General features: G+C 38.2%; 3 protein-coding genes across 3 annotated transcripts in view; 2 read left to right on the forward strand and 1 right to left on the reverse strand.

Annotated features, from left to right (window-relative positions):
* stx7l (syntaxin 7-like) overlaps window positions 1–23,663 on the reverse strand; it is a 280,516-nt gene that overhangs the window by 5,412 nt on the left and 251,441 nt on the right. The gene's annotated exons all lie outside the window — the stretch shown is intronic.
* Window positions 31–1,262, forward strand: LOC306835622 (C-C motif chemokine 5-like). Its single transcript, XM_079362287.1, has 3 exons — window positions 31–180; window positions 694–805; window positions 1,033–1,262. The coding sequence occupies exons 1-3, from the start codon at window positions 96–98 to the stop codon at window positions 1,106–1,108; spliced, it is 273 nt and encodes a 90-aa protein (XP_079218413.1). The 5' UTR covers window positions 31–95; the 3' UTR covers window positions 1,109–1,262.
* stum (stum, mechanosensory transduction mediator homolog) lies at window positions 6,169–16,507 on the forward strand. Its single transcript, XM_079346964.1, has 3 exons — window positions 6,169–7,087; window positions 14,181–14,363; window positions 16,337–16,507. Exons 1-3 carry the CDS (start codon window positions 6,874–6,876, stop codon window positions 16,384–16,386), a joined length of 447 nt encoding a protein of 148 aa, XP_079203090.1. The 5' UTR covers window positions 6,169–6,873; the 3' UTR covers window positions 16,387–16,507.

The raw sequence follows: 23,663 nt of genomic DNA on the forward strand, positions 1-23,663 counted from the left end.
CACACACACACTAATAAAAAGACGGGGTCTGTGAGCTTAGCAGAAAGACGAAACACACCTTACAGACAACAACTTAGATCACACGAGCAATCAAGATGATGATGATGATGATGAAGAAGCCAGCGGTTTTACTGGCCTGTGTCCTGTTTCTCTCCACTCTCACTGTGATCGCTTCTGAAAGTAAGCAGACTGTATTCAACTCATTATTTTACTTGAAGGGAAAATGTATGCCAATTTAAAGTAGTTAATTCTTTTCATGATGTGTATTGTAGGAAGAGATTCAGGGTTCGCCGTGAAAGGTCAAAATAAACAATTACTGTATGTAGTTTTTACATTGGTGGAAAAACAAGTGATCAAAAAAGGCTATTTTGACCTGCAACACTTGAATTTCCCCTTTGGGGATAATTAAAGGATAATATTAAATTATAAATCAGATCTTCAAAAATAGTCAGTTTATTTTTTTGTAAGCGTTTGGAGATGCATGTTTTTGACTGCTTCATAAAATGCATTTAAATGACTAGGTTGGTTTTGTAAGGACGTAAAATGTCAAATCTCGCAACATTAACTCAGAGTTCTCTGAGAAGCGAAATCTAAAATGGAAAAAGAAAGAAAGAAAGAAAAAAAACCTGTTATGTCCCACTAGGCCTTTTTTTTTTTTACATTTATAACACTTCTGTCTGCCTTGTTTTTCAGGCCCCTATTGTCCAGAGATGTGCTGTTTTAAGTTTATCAACAAACCCGTACCTAAGAATAAAGTGTTGAGCTACAAATACACGGACAAACATTGTCCCAAGAAAGCTGTGCTGTGAGTGTTGTCTCTTTCTGTTAGCCTTCAAGGCTAAAGGTTTTGAAACAAAACTCTTGTATAAAAATAAAAGACAAGTTGTTTATATTAGTTTCCATATTTTCAGATAAAGAAATTATGTACACATATGCAAGTATGAATGTTAAATGTAAATATATATAAAATAAGTGTTTGTAATCCTGTTACAACTCTTTAAATGTCATCAAACCCCTGTGTCTCTTTTTCAGTCTGACGATGAAGAATGGCATGGAATTATGTGCCGACCCGACACAGGAGTGGGTGAAGAAAATCATCTCAAAATAACTGTACTGACCTTTTTATCAAACGACTTGACTTCTCACAAGCATGTAAGCAGCAGTGCTTGTGCAGCATCACCCAAAATATATCTTCAAATTCTTTATTTTCATAAATATTTTTCTAATGGCTTAAACAAATAAATGCTACATTTCTTCACCAATCATGTGTCTTGTATTACCTGCTTGTTTGTCTGAGGGGGTCTCAAGTGTTGACCTGTCTGACAGGTCATGTGTGTACTAACGTTGTTTTCTGGACAAAAATACAGATGATATGATTTTATAAACCAGTTGGAGGGAAAAAAAATCTGATAACGATATCTTTCTTAGATCTATGTTCAACATGTAGATCGAAACGGGTAAATGCAGTTACAGAATCAAACACTTGTGGAAAAGACATTTAACATAGTTACAAAGGTCACTCAACTGGAAAGTGATTGCCTATGTAAGTGCATAAGTCAGTCATTAATGCTATTTGAACCAGAACACACTTCTAAAAGAAAGAGAAATGCTTTACTAAACACTGTAATATCAGTACATATCTGCATTAAAATTAGCCGATAGCGATAGTCACTGAATATCGGCTGTGAATATGAGATGGCTGATTAATCAGAAGGGCTGTAGTATTTTTTTCTTATTTGTTTCCTCATTAAAAGTTAACATCGATAAGAAGAAAAAAAAAACATTACTCCACATTGCACAATTTCTGCACAACATAACACTGATAGTGACACGTACGTGTTGATGTGGAGTCTATCTGATATAGGCCAGAGGAAACTCTGATCTGCACCACAAAGGTTTGAAAAACAAGACATGATATTTTATTTAGTGAGTATGTCAGACTTTTGTCAATGACTGCACTGATGACTAATTTAATATATCTCCCGCTCAAAAGCACCAATCCACAGTCCCTGCAACCACTACTCAACTGCTTCAAACAAATCAAAGACTGGATGGCACTAAATGTCTTAACCCTAACAAAAATAATAAAACATTTACAGAAAGATACAGAAAAGCTCATCCATGCTTTTATTACGTTCCGCCTTTACTACTGCAACTCTCTCTATATGGGAGTCAGCCAGTCCTCTCGCCTGCAGTATGTCCAAAACGCTGCTGCAAGATATTTAACAGGTACACACAACAAGAGTGCTCGCCTTCCTTCACTGGCTCCCTGAAGATCATAGAATCCATTTTAATAGCTGTTTTTTAAGTCACTGCCTGGCTTTAGGTATATATTTTTATGTATGCATGTAAGTGAGTGTGTGTATTTGTATGTAATATGTACGTAGTTATACTGTATGTGCATACAGTATAGTGTATATACACATTTTTATTATTGCTCGTTATCTGAACGTCTTTCTCTGTTGTTGTTTTTTTTATGCGTTGCCTGTAAAGCACTTTGGTCGGCTGAAGCTGTTCTTAAATGTGTTACTCAGATAAACTTGACTTGACTAATGAAATGATGTGTACTTCTTGTCGCGCTTTATTAGCAGTCAGGTCTGTGGTGCATCTTTGTGACCAGCAGATGTCCCTGTTTTCTTTATATATTCTCTCATTCAATCTGGTTTCAAAGGCAAACTTTTAGTCTTTGAAGTTAAACTGCAGCACCATCTGAAAACTTATTCAATCCCAGGTGTTTACATTTGAGATCAAGGCCTCGGTGAGATGGGTGATGAAGTATCTCAGCTTTGTATTTTCAGTCTGATATCTGGTGAAGCACAGAGTCAAATATGACCTCATAAAAACCCCCGCAGATGGCCACTATCTGGGGTTAGCGCTAAAAATAAACACACTTGAGTGGAAAGTATGTGAGTCACTTTAAAGTGGTGGCACAAGTTTACTCACAGTGATCTTACTTTGTTATGTTCCCAAACAAGCTGCCTGCCCCAGAATAACGCCTCAAGTGTTGTCTTTCTGGTGACCCACCTTTTTGTTTGTTTCAGACCCAGATTTGTATTTCTTAGCTCTGCCCTACTTCATTCATGTGTGTCTGTGTGCATGTGTAATCAATCTTTGAGTCCAATTACTCAATTTGAGTCCAACAGAAACGCTGCACTCACAACACAGGTGACCCGCCACAGCAGACAGTCTGATTAGGACCTCTCTGCATAAATTTGTGAAAAAAATCAGACAGGGGATGGATCAGCTCAAGTGCTTCTTGTTTGTAATTGCGATGATTATCAACACACATTTTAAAATAAAATAAAATAATCATGAAAGGACACCAGAGCTCACGATCAACTCACTTAAGTGGTTTGGATTGTATATTCGAATTTAGTGAAAGTAAACAAACTCTTGGAGATATCTAATTAAACTTGCATGTGCTCGCAGGATCAGCATGACCTACCTGTGGAGGAAAGAAATGGGGACAGAGGCAGGCAGAATAAGGCTTTTACAGTCCCCAGGAGAGGATGACGTGTTCAGATACTTTCAAATAGTTGTGGAAAAATGACCCAACAAGGCAGATTTAGCCAATGGGAGGGGAGGGGGGTGTCAAGTACTGATACAATAACAATTGTTAAGTATCCGTTTTTTTGTCCTACTTGGGCTAATTACTAGCAAACACCATGAACTGAACATTTTAATCTGAAAACAGACTTTACCTTACTTCATTAAGCTAAAGGCTATGAAGAAGGGAGATAGCGTGTTTGTTTTCATTCAGATACATTAAATCTACAGCAGGCCTGTAGCTAAATATGTGTGTTATTATTTAGATGGTAAAAATAATTAAAATGTCAGAAAATTAATGCTTAAGTTATCCTAAAAAAAAACAAACCCCTGTAAAACTTGTATGAGAAGTTCTTTCTTTGTGTGAATCTTGGCGCCCCCTGTGGTCAAAGCTGCACCTCTCGTCTCTTTACTGAGCTTGTCTTGTATTTGTAAGAACTGTTTCCTGACAAAACACATCATCCTGCTTTCTGTTAACAGTCAAACATCTCCCTCACTGCACATTATAATTCTGATTGTTACACATTAGCGCAATAAAAAAATGTGGGTAATACCACTTCATTTTATTCAATAAACTGCATGTGCTGTAACACCAGAAGTTTTCTTGTGTTGATCAATACAAAGATGCATAAAAAAACAACAGCCTGTGATACATGTGTGCAAAATCTACAGAAGAAAGAGGAGGAGAGAGTGTGAGCCACACCGTCACTGTGATGGGGTGATGATACAGTGTGAGTGTGCAGCGTGAGGGACACAATGGGAAGTCATTAGGAACACACACACACACACACACAAAAACGTGTGTGTATGTGTGTGTGTGCGTGTGTGTATGTATATATGTATGTGTGTGTGTGTATACATATATATATATATATAGGGAGAGAGAGAGAGAGAGAGAGAGAGAGAGAGAGAGAACCAGTGTGTGATGTCAGCTTTTCCTGACAGATGGGATCAGGATAAATTAAACCCCTTTCGAAAACGTGTGTCTGTCTGTGTGTGATCATGTTTGTATGTGCGAGTATGTTTGTGCGTGTGTATGTGTGTGTGTGTGTTTGTTCAAAAGCAATAAGGTAGACAGGATGGAGAAATACCTCCATGAATTGGAATCTTTATAAATATTTTTCGACGTTAAAGTGTGACAGGACATGCCTGGACCAAAGCCTGGCACTCAAACACTGACACAACAAAACAAACAAACAATTAGAGGGTTATTGTGGGTTTTTTGTATTGTGGGAAATTACATCGTTAAACTGCTGTTCTACAGTCCAATGCTTATTATTAATCACTAACCTAACAGCATTCATTTCTGACTCATGCTTTAACTCTCAAAACTCAAATGTCATTTTAAGATGGTGGCCATGGAACTAGCCTTGTCACGTTGTCATGGGAATAAGCATCAGCACATTACCCTTCGTGCCTTTGGCAGAACAATCCGATCATGATTGAGTTCAGCCTTCCAGATGTCTCAGGCTAGTCCAGCATTGATTTGCATGACAAAATCAAAATAAAGCTGTGTTCTATGACAGATATCTTGGGAGTTTGGGAGTAGATTGAAAGGAAATTAAAAGTGGGGATAGAATAGAAGTTCTCAGATAGAAGAGAGAGCGACAAGAAAGGGAGAAAGAGAGAAGGGGACCAAAAACCATGAGATCAATATCATTCGAATAATTACCCACAGCTTCCTGGGTTGCTAGGAGACCAAACAGAAAGGGACAGAGAGGGAGAGAGACAGACATAAATGTGGTGAATAATTCTATGGTTGCACTCATCTTTATTGTGTTTCTTCAAGCGTTTTAATGTCAGACAGAGTGGAGAAGAGGTCAGGAGGAGGATGAAGACAAGGAGGAGGAAGAAGGAATGAAATGAAAGTCAAAGGTAGAGGAAGGGGAAAGGGAAGAAATGGAGGGTGGGGGTGAGGGAGAGAAAGATGTCTGGTCTTTTAGGAGTTTGGGTTGCATGAATATTTACTGATATATTGACACAGCCTGTCTCTTTGTCTTCATGCGCAACTGTCCCTTTGTCCATTTCAACCCTCCTAGTCCCATGTCCACTTTCATCCTAGTGTACCTTCAGCTTCTGCTTCCTCTCCACATTGTTTTTTTGTTAAATCTTTTTTTTCTTCCTTTTTTCAAAACTACCCATCTCTTTGTCTTTTCCCGTTCTTTCATGCACAAGTCTTTCTTTGTACGTCAAAATGTGTTATACCTTTGAATCGGCTGGTTATATTCTGGCAGATGAGCAGTAATAAGCTTGGGAACATGACTTACAATACCCCAAATTAGTGCAAGCTTTAGCTGTGGTGAATTCATGTAAATATGACTTAAATTAACTTTTTCTGAAGGACATCTCAAATGTTCAATGTTCCTCTTTACTTCCTACAGAAACATGAAAATATTTGCAAACGAGTTGTGTGTATTTACTCAGATTGCATTCATCCATACACGGATGAATAACTTCTTGTGCAATGTGATTTCATTCAATGACAACTTGAGAAGATTGGTGTACTGTCCCTTTAAATTCAGGGAGAGGTTGAGGAGCAGGGAGAGGGAGGGAGAAAGAGAAGAAGGGAGGGAGGGAGACAGCGAGAGAGAGAGAGAGAGAGAGAGAGAGAGAGAGAGAGAGAGAGAGAGAGAGAGAGAGAGAGAGACATAGTAGAAAAAAGAGGGACTGTGGTGTGCACTCTGTCTTGGAGAGGTGTGTGGGTTGACTGTGATTTGACAGAATGAAAGGAAAGTGACTTCTGAAGAAAATATTGAAAGGAGCCACATCTTTCGAGGATTTTTTTCCCTCTTGAAGAAGATTATCAAACAACTGACAGGAGGAGCTGTTGTTGATTTATTTATTTATTTTAAACGTTTTTTAAGAGCATGTTGGGCTTGGAGATAAAGGGCAGATACCGCTGACCTCTTCTGAGACAGTGTTGGCACTTTGAAGGATGATTGAAAAGTGTTGAAGAGATTTCGTTTTCAAAGGAAACATTCTTTTTTAACTTCAGCTATTGAACTTGAACTCTTACTTTGAAAGGAATTTGAATCTCTACCTGAGATAAATGCTCTACGAGGAAAACTTCAATGTTGCTGAATATTTCAAGATCAGTTTAAAGATTTTTGAAGTCGACTTTTGAGGATTTTAAAGGATATTTCAATTATATTCCTTTTTTTTTGCAGATGATTGTAATTTATGTGCAAACAGCTGAGATGTTCTTGTGATTATTGTTCTGATTCTCAGAGGACTTAACCAGTCAATGCTGATTTAACGACCAACAAATCAACAAGTGATTCAAGTCATTTAAACATAAAACAAGAGGAGTACAAGAAAGAAAGAGCGATGGCACAGAAAGAAGCAGGAACAGAGCAAACGCGTATTAAAACAGGGGACAATCTCGGGGCCAAAGCCACTATGGTCGGGGCCCCTACGGCGGGCGGGGGAGTTGTGGTGGAAGTCAGGGAGAAGAAGGGACCTCTGCGAGCTGCAATACCCACAATGCCTTTCCCTGTTGCTGTCATCTGCCTGTTCCTTAACACCTTCATACCTGGACTTGGTAAGTCGTATACGTCTTTCCTTTTGTATTTAACAATCAATTCTTCATTTTTTGTTTAATAATGCAGAGGTCCTGGGATATTTGAGAAAGATGAACCCAAATAAACAAAACAGTGGAGCAAATGTGAGGCAGAGTTCATAAGCAGAGTTTAAATTTAGAGAAACTAGAGACGGAGCTGCAGTGGAACCGGACGCAAGCAGGAATGAGAGTTTGTAGCAGGGAGTGCAGGCCGGCATGCCAGCAAATAATATAAACAAACAAGAAGAGAAAAGCTTAAATAAACAGCAGAGAGGAATGAAGAGAGGCCATCAAAGTTGCATGGATAGTTTACAGGCTGTGAATGTAAGTCTAGTCATTTTATTTCTCCACCATGGGAAAGGCTGAGACACTTTTTTCCCCCTGCCTGTGTCTGTGTTTATTTATGTGTGCTTGTATGTGAGAGCAAGAGGTATAGAGTGAGACCCTGTCGACCCCCCGTGTTTAAATAAGAGCATCAGGGTGTAAACAGCCTGGTGTTAATGGACGCAGTAAATATGGTGGTAAGATGTAACTGGAGGATGGACGTCATTATCGCCTTATATAAACGCATCATAAGGTGTCACCGTGAAAGGCTGTGACATGATCATCACTCAGGGTGAATACAGACGCAGGTACAGGGTGAAAACCTCGCAATGGATGCAATCGATATGATCATGGATCCAAACATAGACACAGCAGTTCTGAAACGTCTACTGAGTAGCTTGTCATGCATTTTAGAAGAGGTTTCAGTTACATCAGAAGTTCACATAAGCTTTCTTTTCATAGTCTACTCAATTTGTCTGTGAAATGATACCCATCATTTGCATTTTCACATTTTTTGTCCCATAGACAGATGTTTTTGTTTTGACACATAGACTGTGAAAAACCTGTTGGTTGTAAAAGTACCTACAGCACAGCTTGAGCCTCATCTGTTGATCCTCACTTTAAATATGACAAAGCCAGACAGGCTTACTGTACACAGAACAGTATATCCACTGTCTTTCAAATCACATGGAAGTTACCAACAAGGATTAATTCTCCATGTCCGCAGACAAGCGCTTTAGTTTAGTTTCGAAGGCAGCAGCACTAAAAAAGAAAGGAAGCACACATTAAAAACAAGAAATTGATGGCAAATAGAAATAAAAGATGGTGTGTTGCAACCTTTCTCGTAAATGTCAAATCATAGTGAGCTTGAAAAAAAAAAAAAAAATGAAGCAATTGTGACATAAATAATCTTTTTTACCGCATTAAGCCTGAATGTGTCCCACAGACGATGCTGAAAAATATGTACCTGGCACACACTGAAGGCATCAATACAACACCTCATCTAGCACTCTGTGTGTGTGTGTGTGTGTGTGTGTGTGTGTGTGTGTGTGTGTGTTTAGTTTGCCCCGAATGCTTTGACATTTCATTGAATAGCTGCAGCTAGTTGCCATGACAACACTGACTTAAATGAACACAATACACTTGTGTATGTGTGTGTGTTTGTATCAATGCCATTTGGGTGTAATTGAGTGAGGCTGAAAACAGCGGCTTGTTGTATTCATCCTGCGGCCAAAATAAATGTGTAATTGAATTTGGACGAGAGTCACAGCGGAACATGATTTCCTGCAGACTGGATAGGACAGGACACAGGTGTGTTAATCAGCAAGCGCGCGCGCGCACACACACACACACACACACACACACGCACAGTGTTTGTGAGAGTGATGTGAGAGAAGTTGCCTGTAAGAATATTATTTATAACTTTGGACAGAGCCAGACTAGCTGTTTCGGAGGTTTACGCTAAGATAAATAAAGCTAACATCAAATCTTGATGACCGCACACAAGAGCATTAACAATCATTTTTTAAATCTCTGAATAATTCTTTAGATTAAAGACGATTATTAAAGTAACAGAATATGTTAAATCAAATGAATGCTCTACAACACAAGCCATCACATATAGTTTGGTAATTTGATATAAACGTTTGGGTCGTTTTCCTGCGGTAAGGAGGATCACATTCACATAGTGAGGATACATTTCAAATGTTCTTCTTTCTCGAGGCAATAATAAGTCTCCTTCAAACTGCAGACAGCTTAAAAAAAAAGGTTGTTATCTTCCACCACAGACAGTAAAGGGTCAGCGTATTACACCCAGAGCTCTGTTGGATTAAATCTGACAAACTCCCTCTCTCTCAAATCCACTTCACATTAATCCCGCCTGACGCTTCATCACCAGAACCTTAAATTGTTTCCACCAGGAAAGGAAGACGGACTTCAAATCTATTAGTGAGTCTCACTGAAGCTCTTAGCCGTATACACTTTTACGAGTTGTTAGCTTGTATAAGACTGAGTTAGCAGTAAGTGTGAGTTGGTGGTTGGCAGCTCTCATGCGAGTTTGGGAGGGGTGAAGAGTGAGGCATGTGATGATGATGACGATATTGGGACTGAATCCGTTTCACATTGAAATCTTGCATCTGGATGTTTGAGAGCGCATTGTGCTTCAGGGACTCATTTGTTTGCTGAGGACTCTTCGAAGCATTTGGGGTTTTTGAGAAAAGCATGCCACCACAATCTGACTCATGTTTTCTGTAGCTTTGAAATTCCCATCCATCTTCACTATTCTGACTCTGATCAACACTTTCTCCTCTTTCTCCGACTGTTTAAGTCTAATAAAGCTCTCTATACTGCACAAACATATTGCTGATTGAATAGCATACAAACACAGATTCTAATCCTGGAGACCGGCCTGTTTTCAACCTTGCGTTTTTATTGTGAAGAACTGTAGTTCTAGTCTCTTGATGTTGATATTTGGCAACCTTGAGCATTCAAACACTGTCTGTTATTTGGGTTTTGATTGGCAGGATTACAGCTGGTTAAAAGTTGTGTTCTGTGTGTCAACACATTCTCAATCCCAACTCACTTTACACAGCAGGAAGGTCAGAGACTGTTCTTCTTAAACTATGACAATTTCAGTCACTGTAATTGGCTTGCATGCACTGGGCTTCACAATGAAGTTACGGTTAGTAAACGCGGAGATTAGTTAATTGAAACATAAAAAAATAAGCATTTTATGCATTAAAAGTACTTTGAGATATATATATATATATATATAGATAGATATATATAGATATAGATATAGATATAGTCGTAGTTTGGGTTTAATTAAGAACAAACGTGTTCATAACTAACAAACCTACTATACCTATAACTCATATTTATATGAAGTTATTTGCAGCTTGTTCGTTTTAGCTTCTTATTAAACAGGATGAAAATAGTGCTAAAGCCTTTCTACGACCTGCAGAAGCAAACAATAGCATACTTGAAAAGTATTTCTATTTAGCTGTTACGGCTGCCACAGAGTCGGCCTCCAACAGGAGTCTGTTTCTCTTAAATGTAAACCTGCAGTATCAGGGACTATAACCTGAACAAATGAACTTTACATGGAGGCTGGATGCGTGGGAAGGAGTCTAGCTTGCTACGTCCAGATATAAATAAGTGAAATCCTGGCAACTTCAAGCAGGTCTCATGAAAGTGTTCTAAACTAGCTAACTAGGGTGTGTGAAGTCTGTTACTATGGGTTTACATAAGGGCACTCTTTTACAGTAGTCAGTATTTTTCCATATATATCGGAAACTTCTGTTTTGTTAATCATGATATATATTTGTAAATCAGTAAAATGCTCGATAATAAATATATTTTTTAACTCTTCCCAAACTAACTTACATTAGATCTGTCTCTCTTCCTCAGCTTCTTTTTTTGTCTTTCTCCCTGTATTTGTTCACTCACACTCTGTTTCTTTATGTCTTTCACACTCTTACACTCTGTCATTAACCTCCCACACGACCAGTGGGTGCTTTGTAGAGCTCTCTGTGTAATTATAGTCATTAGTCTGGGTGATATCCAGGCATACACGCATGCACACACGTTATTTCCCACATGCGACATACAGAAGATCCAAGAGCTATTCACACATGGAGGATTGTTAGAGAAGATTTATGGAGCCTAGAAGATTAAAGATTCATTGAACCTTTTATTGCCACAGAGAATGATTCAGCGCGTATATCTTTCTTGTTCATTATCCAGCTGAGTGCATTCATACACAGCGTGCTAGCCAAGATGGTTTGTTTGGCTCAGATTAATCCTGGCCAGCTTGAAAAGCCCTGAAAGAGGTCAGCAGGTGCAAAGCTTTGGAAATTGAAAGATTTAAAAACAAGTTTTTACTACTTTTGGCAGGCTTCTACCTGTGATGGATTATGAATCTTAAATCAACTTATTTAAAATAATTTTGAATGCGTTACTTAATGTCCAACTATTGGCATGCTTGAAGTCATAAATGATTAAGTTCAACACATTTCAGTTCAAGGAACAAAGGATATTGGTATTGTTATTAAAAAGTAGTTGTTGTACATGCCTTATTGCCAGTAGTTTACCAACTGAGTTGAGGTTGCTACATCAAGTGGATTAAAGCAGGTACATTTCAAAAGAAGTCAACTGTCAACACCTTTTTGAGTTTTGGTTCGCAGAATAAGGTATTATGTTGCCTAAAACCCCAAACGTAATGTCCTCACATTAGGACATTGGGTCAAATATACCGCTAAATGAATGCAGCTAGCATGACTGTTTCATGTGAAAGGGTTTTATAATAAAGAAGTCATATCAAAACTGACAGTAGCCAGACTTTGTGAATCCTTTTCGATGGAAGGAATGGATGCGAGGTGTAACCATTCAGTCACCAGCTTGCTGTCAATCATGGCTCATGTGTGGAGGTGGGCAGCTCCACCAGCAGCCAGAGCATCTGCTGGTGGGCGTGGCCTCTGTGACCTGAACATTTCTCTGTCTGATCCCACCATATCGGCTCTGGGTGGAATCTGATTTTAACCCACCGTTGCTCTTTCTGTGAAGTGTTTTTAAAATGAGCAGTGCCTTGAAGCTTGAGAAGGGGAAAATCAGATTGCAAACGCTGCTTTTTTTGACCCTATCCAGAACTGCTTACTATTCTGGGATTGTGCTTGTACTAATGTTTGACTTATTGGAATCTATTCCAGATAAGGCCAGCGCAGGCCATGTGAAAGTAAATATTATGGCACACATTCAGATCTGTCAGCAATTAGGGGACAAACTGAGTAAATATCTGGTATGCCTTCTATAGAAAGAAACACTGATTTATGGTTAATGAGATAGGGAGATAACCAAGCGAAGAACTGAGGAGAAGGGTTTAGGGTGTCAAGGAAATCGGATTCAAAGAGTGAAAATGGGAGAAACTAACTTTTATATGGCATGACTTTGGGTTTTATAGCCTGAGAGAAACAAGCAGCTGGCAGCCCGGTGGAACTTGTCCCCCAACCTACATGGCCTTCTTTGGATTTTGAATTCCTCCAATGTGACAAGAACTGGAGCTTGCAGACACTATGCCCACAAGTTATGTCTTGTGCCACATTCAGTATTTTATATTTAAAGTATGGCAGAGTCTTTCTAAATTAAACATGAGGGTTTCACCACTCTGTGGAAGACTTCTGGCTAAACTGCAACACTTAAAGACTACTTTCTTCTTGATGTTAAAATATCAAAGAATCTGGTGATGACATCGGGTTCGGTACATCATATCACATATTCTGATAATATTATTAGTTATCTGATTCAAAGAATTACAGTGAATTTATTATCTGAAGAATTTTTCAACACTACCGCTCTGTCATGTGCTTTCTTCTCAAAATTTAAAAAACTTTTTTTTCGCAATTATAGACACATGGGATCATGATGTTGAAAATAGTTGAATGTAAAATGATTCTTTCCTGAGGATTAACTACTTTTTTCTCGGTTTGTTGCTGCCTCTGAAAAAAAGTCTTGTAAGTTTTCTTGTGGAAAATGCTTTGGTACATCTCTCAGGGTTGCATTGGGTTTTTTTTTCTTTTTAACTGTGTTAATATTGTTGTTCTTTTTTTGTTGTTGGCACATTTATAAAAGTCAATGTTATATTTCAAAATAAACCTAGCAAGACCTTAAAAAAGCTAAAAGTGGTTGACTAAATGCCAGGTTTCATTTTGTACAAAACTAACAGGAAGGCTGGGAAGAACAATAACTGTAGATAGTCAGTGACTCAATGCAAAATGGCAGAGAAGAAGCTGTAGGCTGTTGTATGCCCACTTGAGAACGAGTAAACTTCAGTATGTCCTCAATAACAAGCTGTATACAGTGCATTTTAAACAGGATCAATCACAACATTTCAATTGTTAATTGGGAATAATCTTATCTTTGAAATTCCAGCATTTTGTATAAAACAAACAAAAAAATAACGTGGTTCCATCATTGGACAGATAGTTACCTCTGGACAAGAGGACAAAGTGTCTGGCACCTTCAGTCCACACTGCCAACATGAGAGACCATCACTGTTTGGTGATCCACATGCTTGGCTAAACATGTTGAGTGCAATCAAAGTGAGCTGTTTCATGCTGATGCTAGCAGTAACCTCAACATCCTGCTTTGGAAATTCTTTGTGTGAAGTTTTCAGCTGAGTCAAGCTCCTTTCTCTTCTGGTTTATTTCATCTGAAGAGTATCTGCTACTTTATCTGGTGTACTTCAATGAAACGTAAACAGAATGGAAAACTCCTACAACGTGTTTGTGTCAACGTTGGTCGAAACACATCATGTAGCCTTCCATATCCAAAAGCAGAAGGTGTCAGCTGTATAACTAGTAGAGGCTGACATGTCAGTCTGTTCTGTAAATAGTCTTATATCACCTATATGTATGCACATACTGTATATGTGCAAGTGTGACAACAGTGTGGTGCATGCATGTAAGCAGATGATGAGAGACTACGGGGCAAGAAAAAAAAACTATGAACAATCATTAAAAAGTATCAAATTATTAAATACATTATCATAGTAGAAACATTGTGAAAAAAGAAAACATGTACTATGTATGTGCAACATAGAATGTAAGTCCATATCTATATAATATCATACTAGTGGTGAGAAAGGAAACTTTATACAAAGTTGGGTTTTTTTTTGTTTTTTTTTAAATCACTTTTTAGTGATTTGTGAGGTTTTTGTTTTTAGTAACAGGATACCTTGCTTCTTTATGTCGAACAGGAACGTTCATCTCAGCCTTCACTGTGCTGTGTGGAGCTCGCAGTGAGCTGATCTCAGAGCGAGGGGTGTGCTGTGTGTTCTGGCTCAACGTGGCAGCGGCTCTCATCCAGATCCTGACAGCTGTCATCATGGTGGGATGGATCATGAGCATCTTCTGGGGAATGGACATGGTCATCCTAGCAAGTCAGTACCGATCAGCTTTATTCTTCCCATCGCTCTGTCTGACAGTCTCTTCACCTTTTACAGTTCAACTCGTGCCTTACATCTTTTGCTTTCCTTCTTCAAGCTGTGTGCAGAATTGGCTTCGTTCAGAATCCATCCAGACAATTAAAAAAACAACAACAACCTCACAATAGAGAAATGAAACAACAACTGTGTAAAAGCTCATTCTGTAATATGCTGTAATGAGACTGATTTCAAAGAAAGGTCATGGTTAGAGTCACCACAGTCTGTGGAGCTGTTGGAACTAGGCCAATGAAACTGTTGTCACAATCTGTGACCCCTTTGTGGCTTTTCTCACATGATATAGCAACAATTAATGTCGACTTGCAGATAGTTGCTCACGTAAGCTAAAAGGGAAATATTTGAGTCAAGAATAGTTAAACAGTTTGTGAGAGAAGTTTTCACAAACACAGTTAGCAAACTAAACCACCCAGAAATGTCTTCTTCTAAAAGGAAAGGTGAATAGGTTTTAATGAATGCTTTCCAAACTACACCATGATTCAACAAAATCTACCAAAGCCACCACTGAATGGCATCAGTGTTATGATAGCAGCTCTGCACAACTCTAAGTTCGTGAGCTTCTTTTCTTTCAGAAAAAAAAAAGAAAAAAAAAAGTTGTTCGGAAAAAGGAAGCAGCATTAGATGCACAGGACAGTACTAAAGAGATTGGGTTATTTAAGCACCTTCTTTGACATAAAGTAGTGTCTTCTCTTCAGACATTGATGCATGAACAAGTGCCAACACACACACACACACACACACACACACACACACACACACACACACACACACACAGAGTCACTGTTCACTCATTGCACTGAGGCAGCCTTTGAATTACCACAGTGCTGTATCCTTTCGTACACAAGTGTGATTCTGTGACTGAGGTAATTGCTGCCTGCCTGTGCAACCAAATGTTAGGACACACATGCCTGCAAGAATCTGTTTGTATGTGTGTGTGTGTGTGTGGTGCAGTAATTGTGTGTGTGGGAGGGAGCATCCCCATTGGTGTATTTTTTTTCTTCTGTGTTGCTCGCTGCACCCTGCTGTTTCTCAGGCCTCAGGGCACACGTCTAATTCAACTGTTGCTTCCAAAATCCGTACGCCTGTTAGCGTGCGGTGTCAGCAGCAACAATGAATATTAATACTGAACACAAAGGCCAAACTCTAAGGATAGAAGCATGCAGGCTGTTTGCTTCAAAGATCAATTATTATTCAACTATTCATCAGCACAATACATGCTTTTGTAGCTTTGGGAGTTGTGTGCATATTCAGCTATTCCCTCTATCCCCACTGCGATGAATCACTTTGATGCCATTTGAACTTGTTTTCTCCTTCCCCTCTCCAACAAGCCTGTGTTGTTTTCGGTCAATTTATTACCTCTCTGCATACCTCTATATTTAAAAATAAGCATCCCTACATCATATATTTCTTTACCCAGCTCCCTCTTTTATTTCTCCATCCATCAAATGATTGGGGTATTATTTTCTTCCCACTAATCAGCTTACTTCTGCATCTCTTTCTCCATCTAATGATTGTTCCTATTTGATCTATCCATGCACTCTCTCGTTCACATCAGTCCTCCCACTCTCTGCCCACCTCCCAGTCTCTCTCTCTGCCACCGTTTCTTTCATCTGATCCCATTTATTTTTCCCTCTTCTCTTTCTTCCTCCTTATTGATCCAACAAACCAGGGTTGTGTTAGCGTATTTGGGTTCATTCGATCGTTTAATTTATCGGAAATAAAGATCCTGTGAGAGGTTTTGCTTTTCTGTTAAGTGGCATCCGCCTCCAAAAGCTTATTTCATGATATTCTAGTCAATTCTGGCATGATAAAACTTGAGAATACCAAACAAAGAAGCTCATGTTTTCCTTCTCTAACTGAATCTCTCGTCTCTCCCCCACCCCACACCTGTTCTCCTTCTTCATGAATCAAAGTCTCTGACGGTAAGTATCCATTTTATTTGCTCACTAACGTTTTCATGTGATATAAATTAGAAACTTCCGATTTGACTAAATTTAACAGTGATGTCCAGCACACTGAAAAAAAGATAAGTTAGAACTCCCCCATTTTCTCAGGCTTTAAAAATAATATTAGTTCAATAAACATTCAGGACTTTCCCACGACCTCTGGGCTGGTGAAAAGATTACATTAAACATTTGTTATGTCCACAAAAAATCTTAATCTCATAAACTCAAGTTTAAGAGTTCAATCTTGACTTTGGAGAGAGTTTCTCTATTGCTGATGAATGAGATTACATCACGTGAATTTTTACTTTTCGGTTTGCAGAATTAGATCCATATTTTAACCCTTTCATGACTTCTTACCTGTATTGCCATAGAGCAATGTACTGTACTGGGTAAGGTCGATAATAATCTCGCAAATCAGATGACTAAACTCAATGGTCTTTTGCTTTTTCAAGAGGTTTTATGGACAGTTTAATTCAGCAGTTTGAGTGATGTTTTTATTCCATCTGGTGGTATGGTTAAAAGCTAAACCATGACACCAAGTTATGCATAGCGTGTTTTTAGTCTGAACTGCCACCAACTGTTGATTCTTGGGACAGAGTCAAACCATCAGCAGTGCCTGAATGCATTTTCATGTAACACTGTGCTAATGCTAACCAAACCTGGAGTGAAGCTTACAAACATTCTCCTTCAGCCATACCTTTTATAAACAGGAGGTTGAGCTTATTCAGACAGATTTCCATTTGACATTTAAGTTTCTCTATTATCTGCATAAAATGACACCACTACAAGCAAAACAAATTCTGATGATCCTGACCAGACAAAAATCTGTGTGCTTTGTGATCCTGTTACCCAGTTACCATTCTGTTGTGAGAAATATTGGCTCATTAATACGTGGTGTTTCTATTCCATTTATGAACAACAAAAGTTTTCAGTCTAATACATGATAGCTCAGGTCATCTGGACAAACTAGGACAGTTTCTCTATCTGGTACACGAGCTCCTAAAGCTGCAGCTTAGTTCTTTTATGGTTGTTGCTAATCTCTTTGCTTCTAGTTGTGTAAATCAATTGAAATGTAGAAATGCAATTATTATGTAAAGTTCTGTATTATGTTGAGAAATTAAATAAGGTCAATACCTCTGTACATGCACATGTAACTAGTTTCTAGAAGGTCAGCACTTTGTTTCTAAGGCTCTTTAACTGTTTACAGGTCTCTTTTAACCAACACATGTTTTTCTCTCCTCACAGGTTATGTACATTATGCTATATTAGTTTTAAGTCTAACTGCTAATGCTAACTGCACAGGTTTAACATATAATTATGTTTATTCTTAGTCACATAGGGGCTGCTATATCTTGTTTGGGGGATTTTGTATACAGGGGGGGGGGGGGGGGGGGGGGGGGGACAGCGGGTGTGTATTGTAACTAATGTCTTGTGTCCTGCCTGTCTGTATAATGCTACTGGATGCCTTGAATTTCCCTCGGGATCAATAAAGTATCTATCTATCTATCTATCTATCTATCTATCTATCTCATCATTACATCTCTGTTAAGAGGGGGGATCACAGATGTTTACAAGTTTTCCTTCTACAAGCAAAAAATTCCTCTCTTTTCTTCATCTCTACCTTTCTTGCTTTCTTCTTCTTCGTCTTCAGGCTACAGAGACCAAGGTTTTCCTCAGGATGTTTGAGCAAGGTGGCTCTCATGTTTGCAGATCAACTCATTCTAACAGTTCAACCTCCCCGACGCCTGATGGGGACATTTATCATTGTGATGACCTGAAGATGTCTGTCTTTCAAACACCAGTGGACAGAGAGAAGCACATACATGGAAATGATTAACCACATGGAGAAACAAGGAAGAAAAGATCAGCTGACTGAGAAATCCTCTCCTGGTTGAAGCGGAAGAAACGAAAGGGAAGAGAGACTAAAACTGTACAGTTACCTGTAATACAACGGCTAAAGTAACACGTTTGGTATTTTGTTGAGTAAATTGACTGTTGTTTTGGTTTTGTTTAGAATTACACCTTATAGACTACATAAGGTGTAAGCTGACTATCTTAGACAATGTGGATATTGTCTTTATATTTGTCAATTTGATTCGTGGCTTTTGCAGCAGATTTTGCACATGTAAATCAGTGATACATTATCAGGCTAACAACAAGTTCAACCACAGTCCTTCAATTTGCTGCCTGGTGCAGCTGCAGCACGTTTAAGCCTCAAAATATTTTCTGTTACTCGGACAAGATCAATATCTTTAGTTGTGGTCAAACTTTGGAATTCAATTGTTAACCACCAATGAAGTTTTAGTCGGTGGATATTCATTTCCTATTTATCAGGGCAAATTGTTAATCGATATTCATATTTCAGTATTTATTTGGACACATTACGAGTACTTCTGCAAAATCAAAATACATGTTCAAAGTTATCTTAAATATCTCCTTTTAGTTTCATAGAGTAGATCAGGGTACAATTCTAATCTGTTGTTATATTACTTGTGTGAAATGATGATATACATATTATGTTTGAGAACCTTCACTTATGAACACGTTTATATAGAACTGCCCTGCACAATGAATGCATCATTCATGATTCTACAGATTCCATAATATCATATTATACACACTGTAGTAAGGTCTGTGTTTCACAAAACATGGTGACTTGCTATTAAATCTTACTGTGCACAAAACCGCAATATAAGAACCAACTTTGGACCAATTACATCAGAAGCATCTGTTCAAAACATAATAAGCTCTGATGCCTACGTCTGTATTGTAACTGATTATGACGTTATCTGCAAGTTATCCATTAGTATATAGATACTATTGATGTCGTTTCTATGACTGAAGTATTTTAGTCGTTTCCGCCAATAATAAACAGAAATAGGAAGTACTTCGAAGAGGTCTGTCGTCGCAACATTTCAGATCTGTGTTAAATGACTTGCGCCTCCGGATGAGACAGGGATTTGAAGTTTCACACTTCTTAAATGTGCAAAACAGTGTCAAAGGGATATTACACATTATTATCTAATCAACAGTACCCACTCAGGGGGAAGCAGAGTCAACACATTGTCTGTCACATCATGACAGAGATACAGTTACAGTAAAGTTTGTGACACTATTTTTGTTGTTTGAGTAGATTTTAATATTCAAACATGTTGGCTTGTTGAATTCACTTGTTTGTGTACATTATGTATACATTAATGTGTGGTTGTTTGATGTATTGATGCTTATGGATATGGTATTGTCGCAGCGTAACTAGTATGAACTATGTAAGAGGGTCTGTTGGTACAACAGCCTTGGCACAGTGGATCAAGACAAAGCGTTGACTTTCCTGTGACACCACAGCTCATTCCTAATGAAGAACGCTAACAAAAGTCAAAGAGCCTTAATCAAAAGAAAATAAACCAGCTAGCCTTAGATACTGCACTAATGGGTAATGATGTTCTAAACAGACACACCTGCAAGTTTGCTCGAAGTGCTCAGCTAAACAAACGTGCTGAGAGTACGCCTCAAACAGGAACACAGATTTTTATCTCTCGAGAATATCCATCAAAACCAATGCAGAACCCGTGGGTACATTAGATACGTTTACAGTGAATTCCTACGACTGTTTTTGCCTCTACATATATCAAAGAGCATAATTCAAGACGTGCTTTAGCTGTCTTCTGCAATGTATTTGAGCTGTCTTCATTGTCTTAACCAAATGCCTTTAATAAGAGTACTCCTGTATTTTGGTGGATGATGTTTTCTACGTTTAGATAGTGTTCGTGTTTAAGTGAGAGATAGATGATGATGATTTCTATAATTGTGATGACGTTTTTTTTGTCTTACAAATTGACCAATGATTTCACATAAGGGTTTTTGTAGCAGTTGTACACTACTTAAGTTTTTTTTTTCATCCTTTTTTTTGTTTGTTTGGATGTAAGGTCTTAAATAACTGTTTATGGTGATAAACCTTTCAGATCTTAACACTGATTCTGCTTCAAGTTTCAGGGGAAACATTTACAAGTTGTACATTTGTTTTGTTTATTGTGGTGGTGTATTATATTCATAAAGTAGGATAAACATACTGCCATGTACAGTTTTCTGCATGTATAGCTCTGGTGTGAATTCACTGTACACATAATCATTTTGAGATCATAGCGTATACTTCTGTGTCTGCAATAATGTTTTTATTTTAAGACATTTGAGATCGCTGATGAAATTCTTGCAATTAAAAGGATTTGGTTCTAATCCCGGGTTCCTGGTTTTTGGCTTGGAAACACTTTAACCAGCTGGTTGATGGAGTTTCTCCCTGAGCCACAAAGACACGAGCAGATTGTGTTCCCTTTTTAATATGAGAAAACTTCTAATCATTGTTATTTTTGATATACATGGCCATACAACACAATGATGACTGGCAAATACACTGGTAAAACTTAATGAGCCGCAGTTCGCATGAGGCAACATTGAATACACAGGGTATCATGGAATTTCGAAGAAAGAACACGAAAAATAAATTACGTACTACAACTTTAATTCACTTTATGGAAGTTTTTATATAGACTAATTTCCCACAACTTCTCGGTGATGGAGATCAAATCCAACCTGAGGTCCAGACATATGACTGTACTTGGAAAAGTGGAGGAAGCGCGCCAAAAATTCTCTCAGGATCAGACTTGGGAAATCAAAATTCACAAACGGTGTGAGGGATCACTGAGCTGGGGCTTGGGACCCTGCGTTGACATCGCCTATATTGTGAGATAAAGAGGAAGACACATTACCTTTAGCGAATTGCTTGAGAGGGCGCCATGGCCACATCAATTGTGACACAAACAACAAACGCTGTGCAGGTTAAGGGGGATTTTAGCAAACACGCGATTTAGCAGAAAGCATTGATTGATGTAGCCAGATGCATGGAGGATCGGGATGACTAAAAGATGGATGATAAGTTGTGATTGACAGTCCTGTTGACACCTCTTGCACTTATTGAGGAGAAGTAAGAAAAACATAACTATCTAACAAAACACTAACAATACAGTAACAACATGAACTTTGCGTTACATTGAGCATCTGCACCTGAAATATCTCACCTGGGCCCACTGATTGCCTTTATCAGTTTAAAAGAATCAAGGTTAAAATGAGGACATTTCCATTAGCTTCATGTTGTTAATATAGCTATTATTACCATCATAGTGGGAAAGAAATCCAAGTACCAGAATGTTTTATCAGGGTATATTTTTCTGGGATCAATAATCCTTGTGTCATATCAGTTTAAAGCTTATTTGATCAACAGTAGATCAATATAATAGAAGACACTGCATTTTTAATCAAAAGACCAGATTCTTTCAGGTTAATAATTACACAATAATGTGTATCCTAGGAACAAATGCTAATAGTTCCATTTAAACATCTCCATGACGATGTTGTTGACTTAAATATTTTCTATATTCGTCAACTAAAATCATATGCAAATATAGTCATTGAGTAATTGACTAAATAAAAAACCAATAACAAATGACTAATATCTGACTAAATATAAAACACATTTTCGTCAACAGACTAATGGCTATGACTAAACTAGAAAATGGTGAGTAGATTAACACTGCTTCTCAGAAGGTGACATCTCCTAATTCAGGAAATGTTCTACTGACTCAATTTTATTTTTACGCGGTCTATTCAAGGCATGACTTGTATTCTGTGTAAAAGGTTACATGTTGGGCAAAGTCCTTCCTGGGAATGAGAATGATAACAGACCAATGGCAGGTTTATTTAACATTAATATTGTTAAAGTGGAAAGAAACAAAACAATGTCTCTGACTTCTCTACCTCTCTGAGGAAGAAACAACTCTTCATAACACAATAGGCATATGACTGATTGTGGAAGATTTTCATGTGAATTATAAATTTGTATGTAGCAGACAGCTTTATTTTTTGGCATCCATGTAAATGTTAAATTCAGATATAACCCACTTGAATAAACTATAAAAAATTCAGACCAGAGAACAAACCTACCATTTGAAGTTAGTTGATGCTCAGTCCAACAGCCGTCCCATTAAACTGGCAGAAAGTCCTCGCTTTAATCCCCGGGTCACGATGGATATTTATCTGTCCAGTTCCTGTAGCAGTTCTTTCTCGTCACTGGCCCTTGGGTCATACGTTAACCCATCGTCATGACATTTTTTTTATTAGAGTCGCTGCAACAGTATATGTATATACTGTATATTTCTCCAAGAGCTCAGTTAGCTGCTGTTGTGAAGCTTAGCTAACAATATAAAAAAATACTTTAAAAACTTGGTGCTGTTCACGAGAGAAACTTCGATATTTAAGCTTCCCAATTCAAAAATTTGAAAAAATATCTCATTTGTTTTAAATAAGTAGTGGCCAGTAGAGGCCAATGGCCTGCACATACGACTGAAGGGATGCCCAGATCTGTAGCTGGTTACAAAGATAACATTTAGTAAAAAATATCTCAGGTTCTAAGATTTCTGTTTAATTTTTTCTTGATATATTATATATTATTATATTATAATATACCTCCCAATATCCTTACATGTTAAGAAAAGATTTTTTTTGTGAGCTTTATACTCACACCTGTGTAAAATTAGTGTCCCCAGCAACAATAAAAACAGTCCTATTAATCATCTGGACAGGGTTGTTCGTGATTAGAATAAGTAACACTCCAGAGGACTCTTTTTGACAGGGCCTTTAAGCACAGAGCCCAGACTTGCTGTCGCCCCTCTCTCACCAAATAAGGATTTGTCACTGCTTTTTCTCTCTTACCAGACAACCAGCAGCACAACATCCCCCTTAATACTCCCACTGTCACCTCCATGATGTAAACACAACCAGAGGTGGATTTTTCCATCTCAGCTCTGCAGGATGCAACGTCAAATGTGGGACCTTTGAAATTTAATACAGCGATAACACTGGTTAGATGTCCGAGAGTAAATGCATTGTTTTTTTATACCCAAGGTCCTGATATCATGGTTAAGATATTCTGTGGCCTGTGGTTTATGTTTCTCTCCGGGAGACAAATGTTGTCCCTAAAATACAGTGAGAAAATGTCCTCAGCGGTATTTGGAAGGAATGAATGTAGTTGCATGAATCTCTTGGCATGCTTATGATGCTTCCTTAAAACTTAAACAATCCTGACAATACTGTTCAAAGATTTCTAATGCGATGTACAATCATTTGGCAGTAGCAAAATGAGTTGTGTTTTGTATACTTAGCTCATTCAGACTAAAATAACATTTTCCCATGAAGTGAGTGTACATCTGAAGTCACAAGGCTCTGTTTGGGTTCCACATGCGTTTCC

Source organism: Symphodus melops, assembly GCF_947650265.1.
Source record: "Symphodus melops genome assembly, chromosome: 1".
Lineage (NCBI taxonomy): Eukaryota > Metazoa > Chordata > Actinopteri > Labriformes > Labridae > Symphodus > Symphodus melops.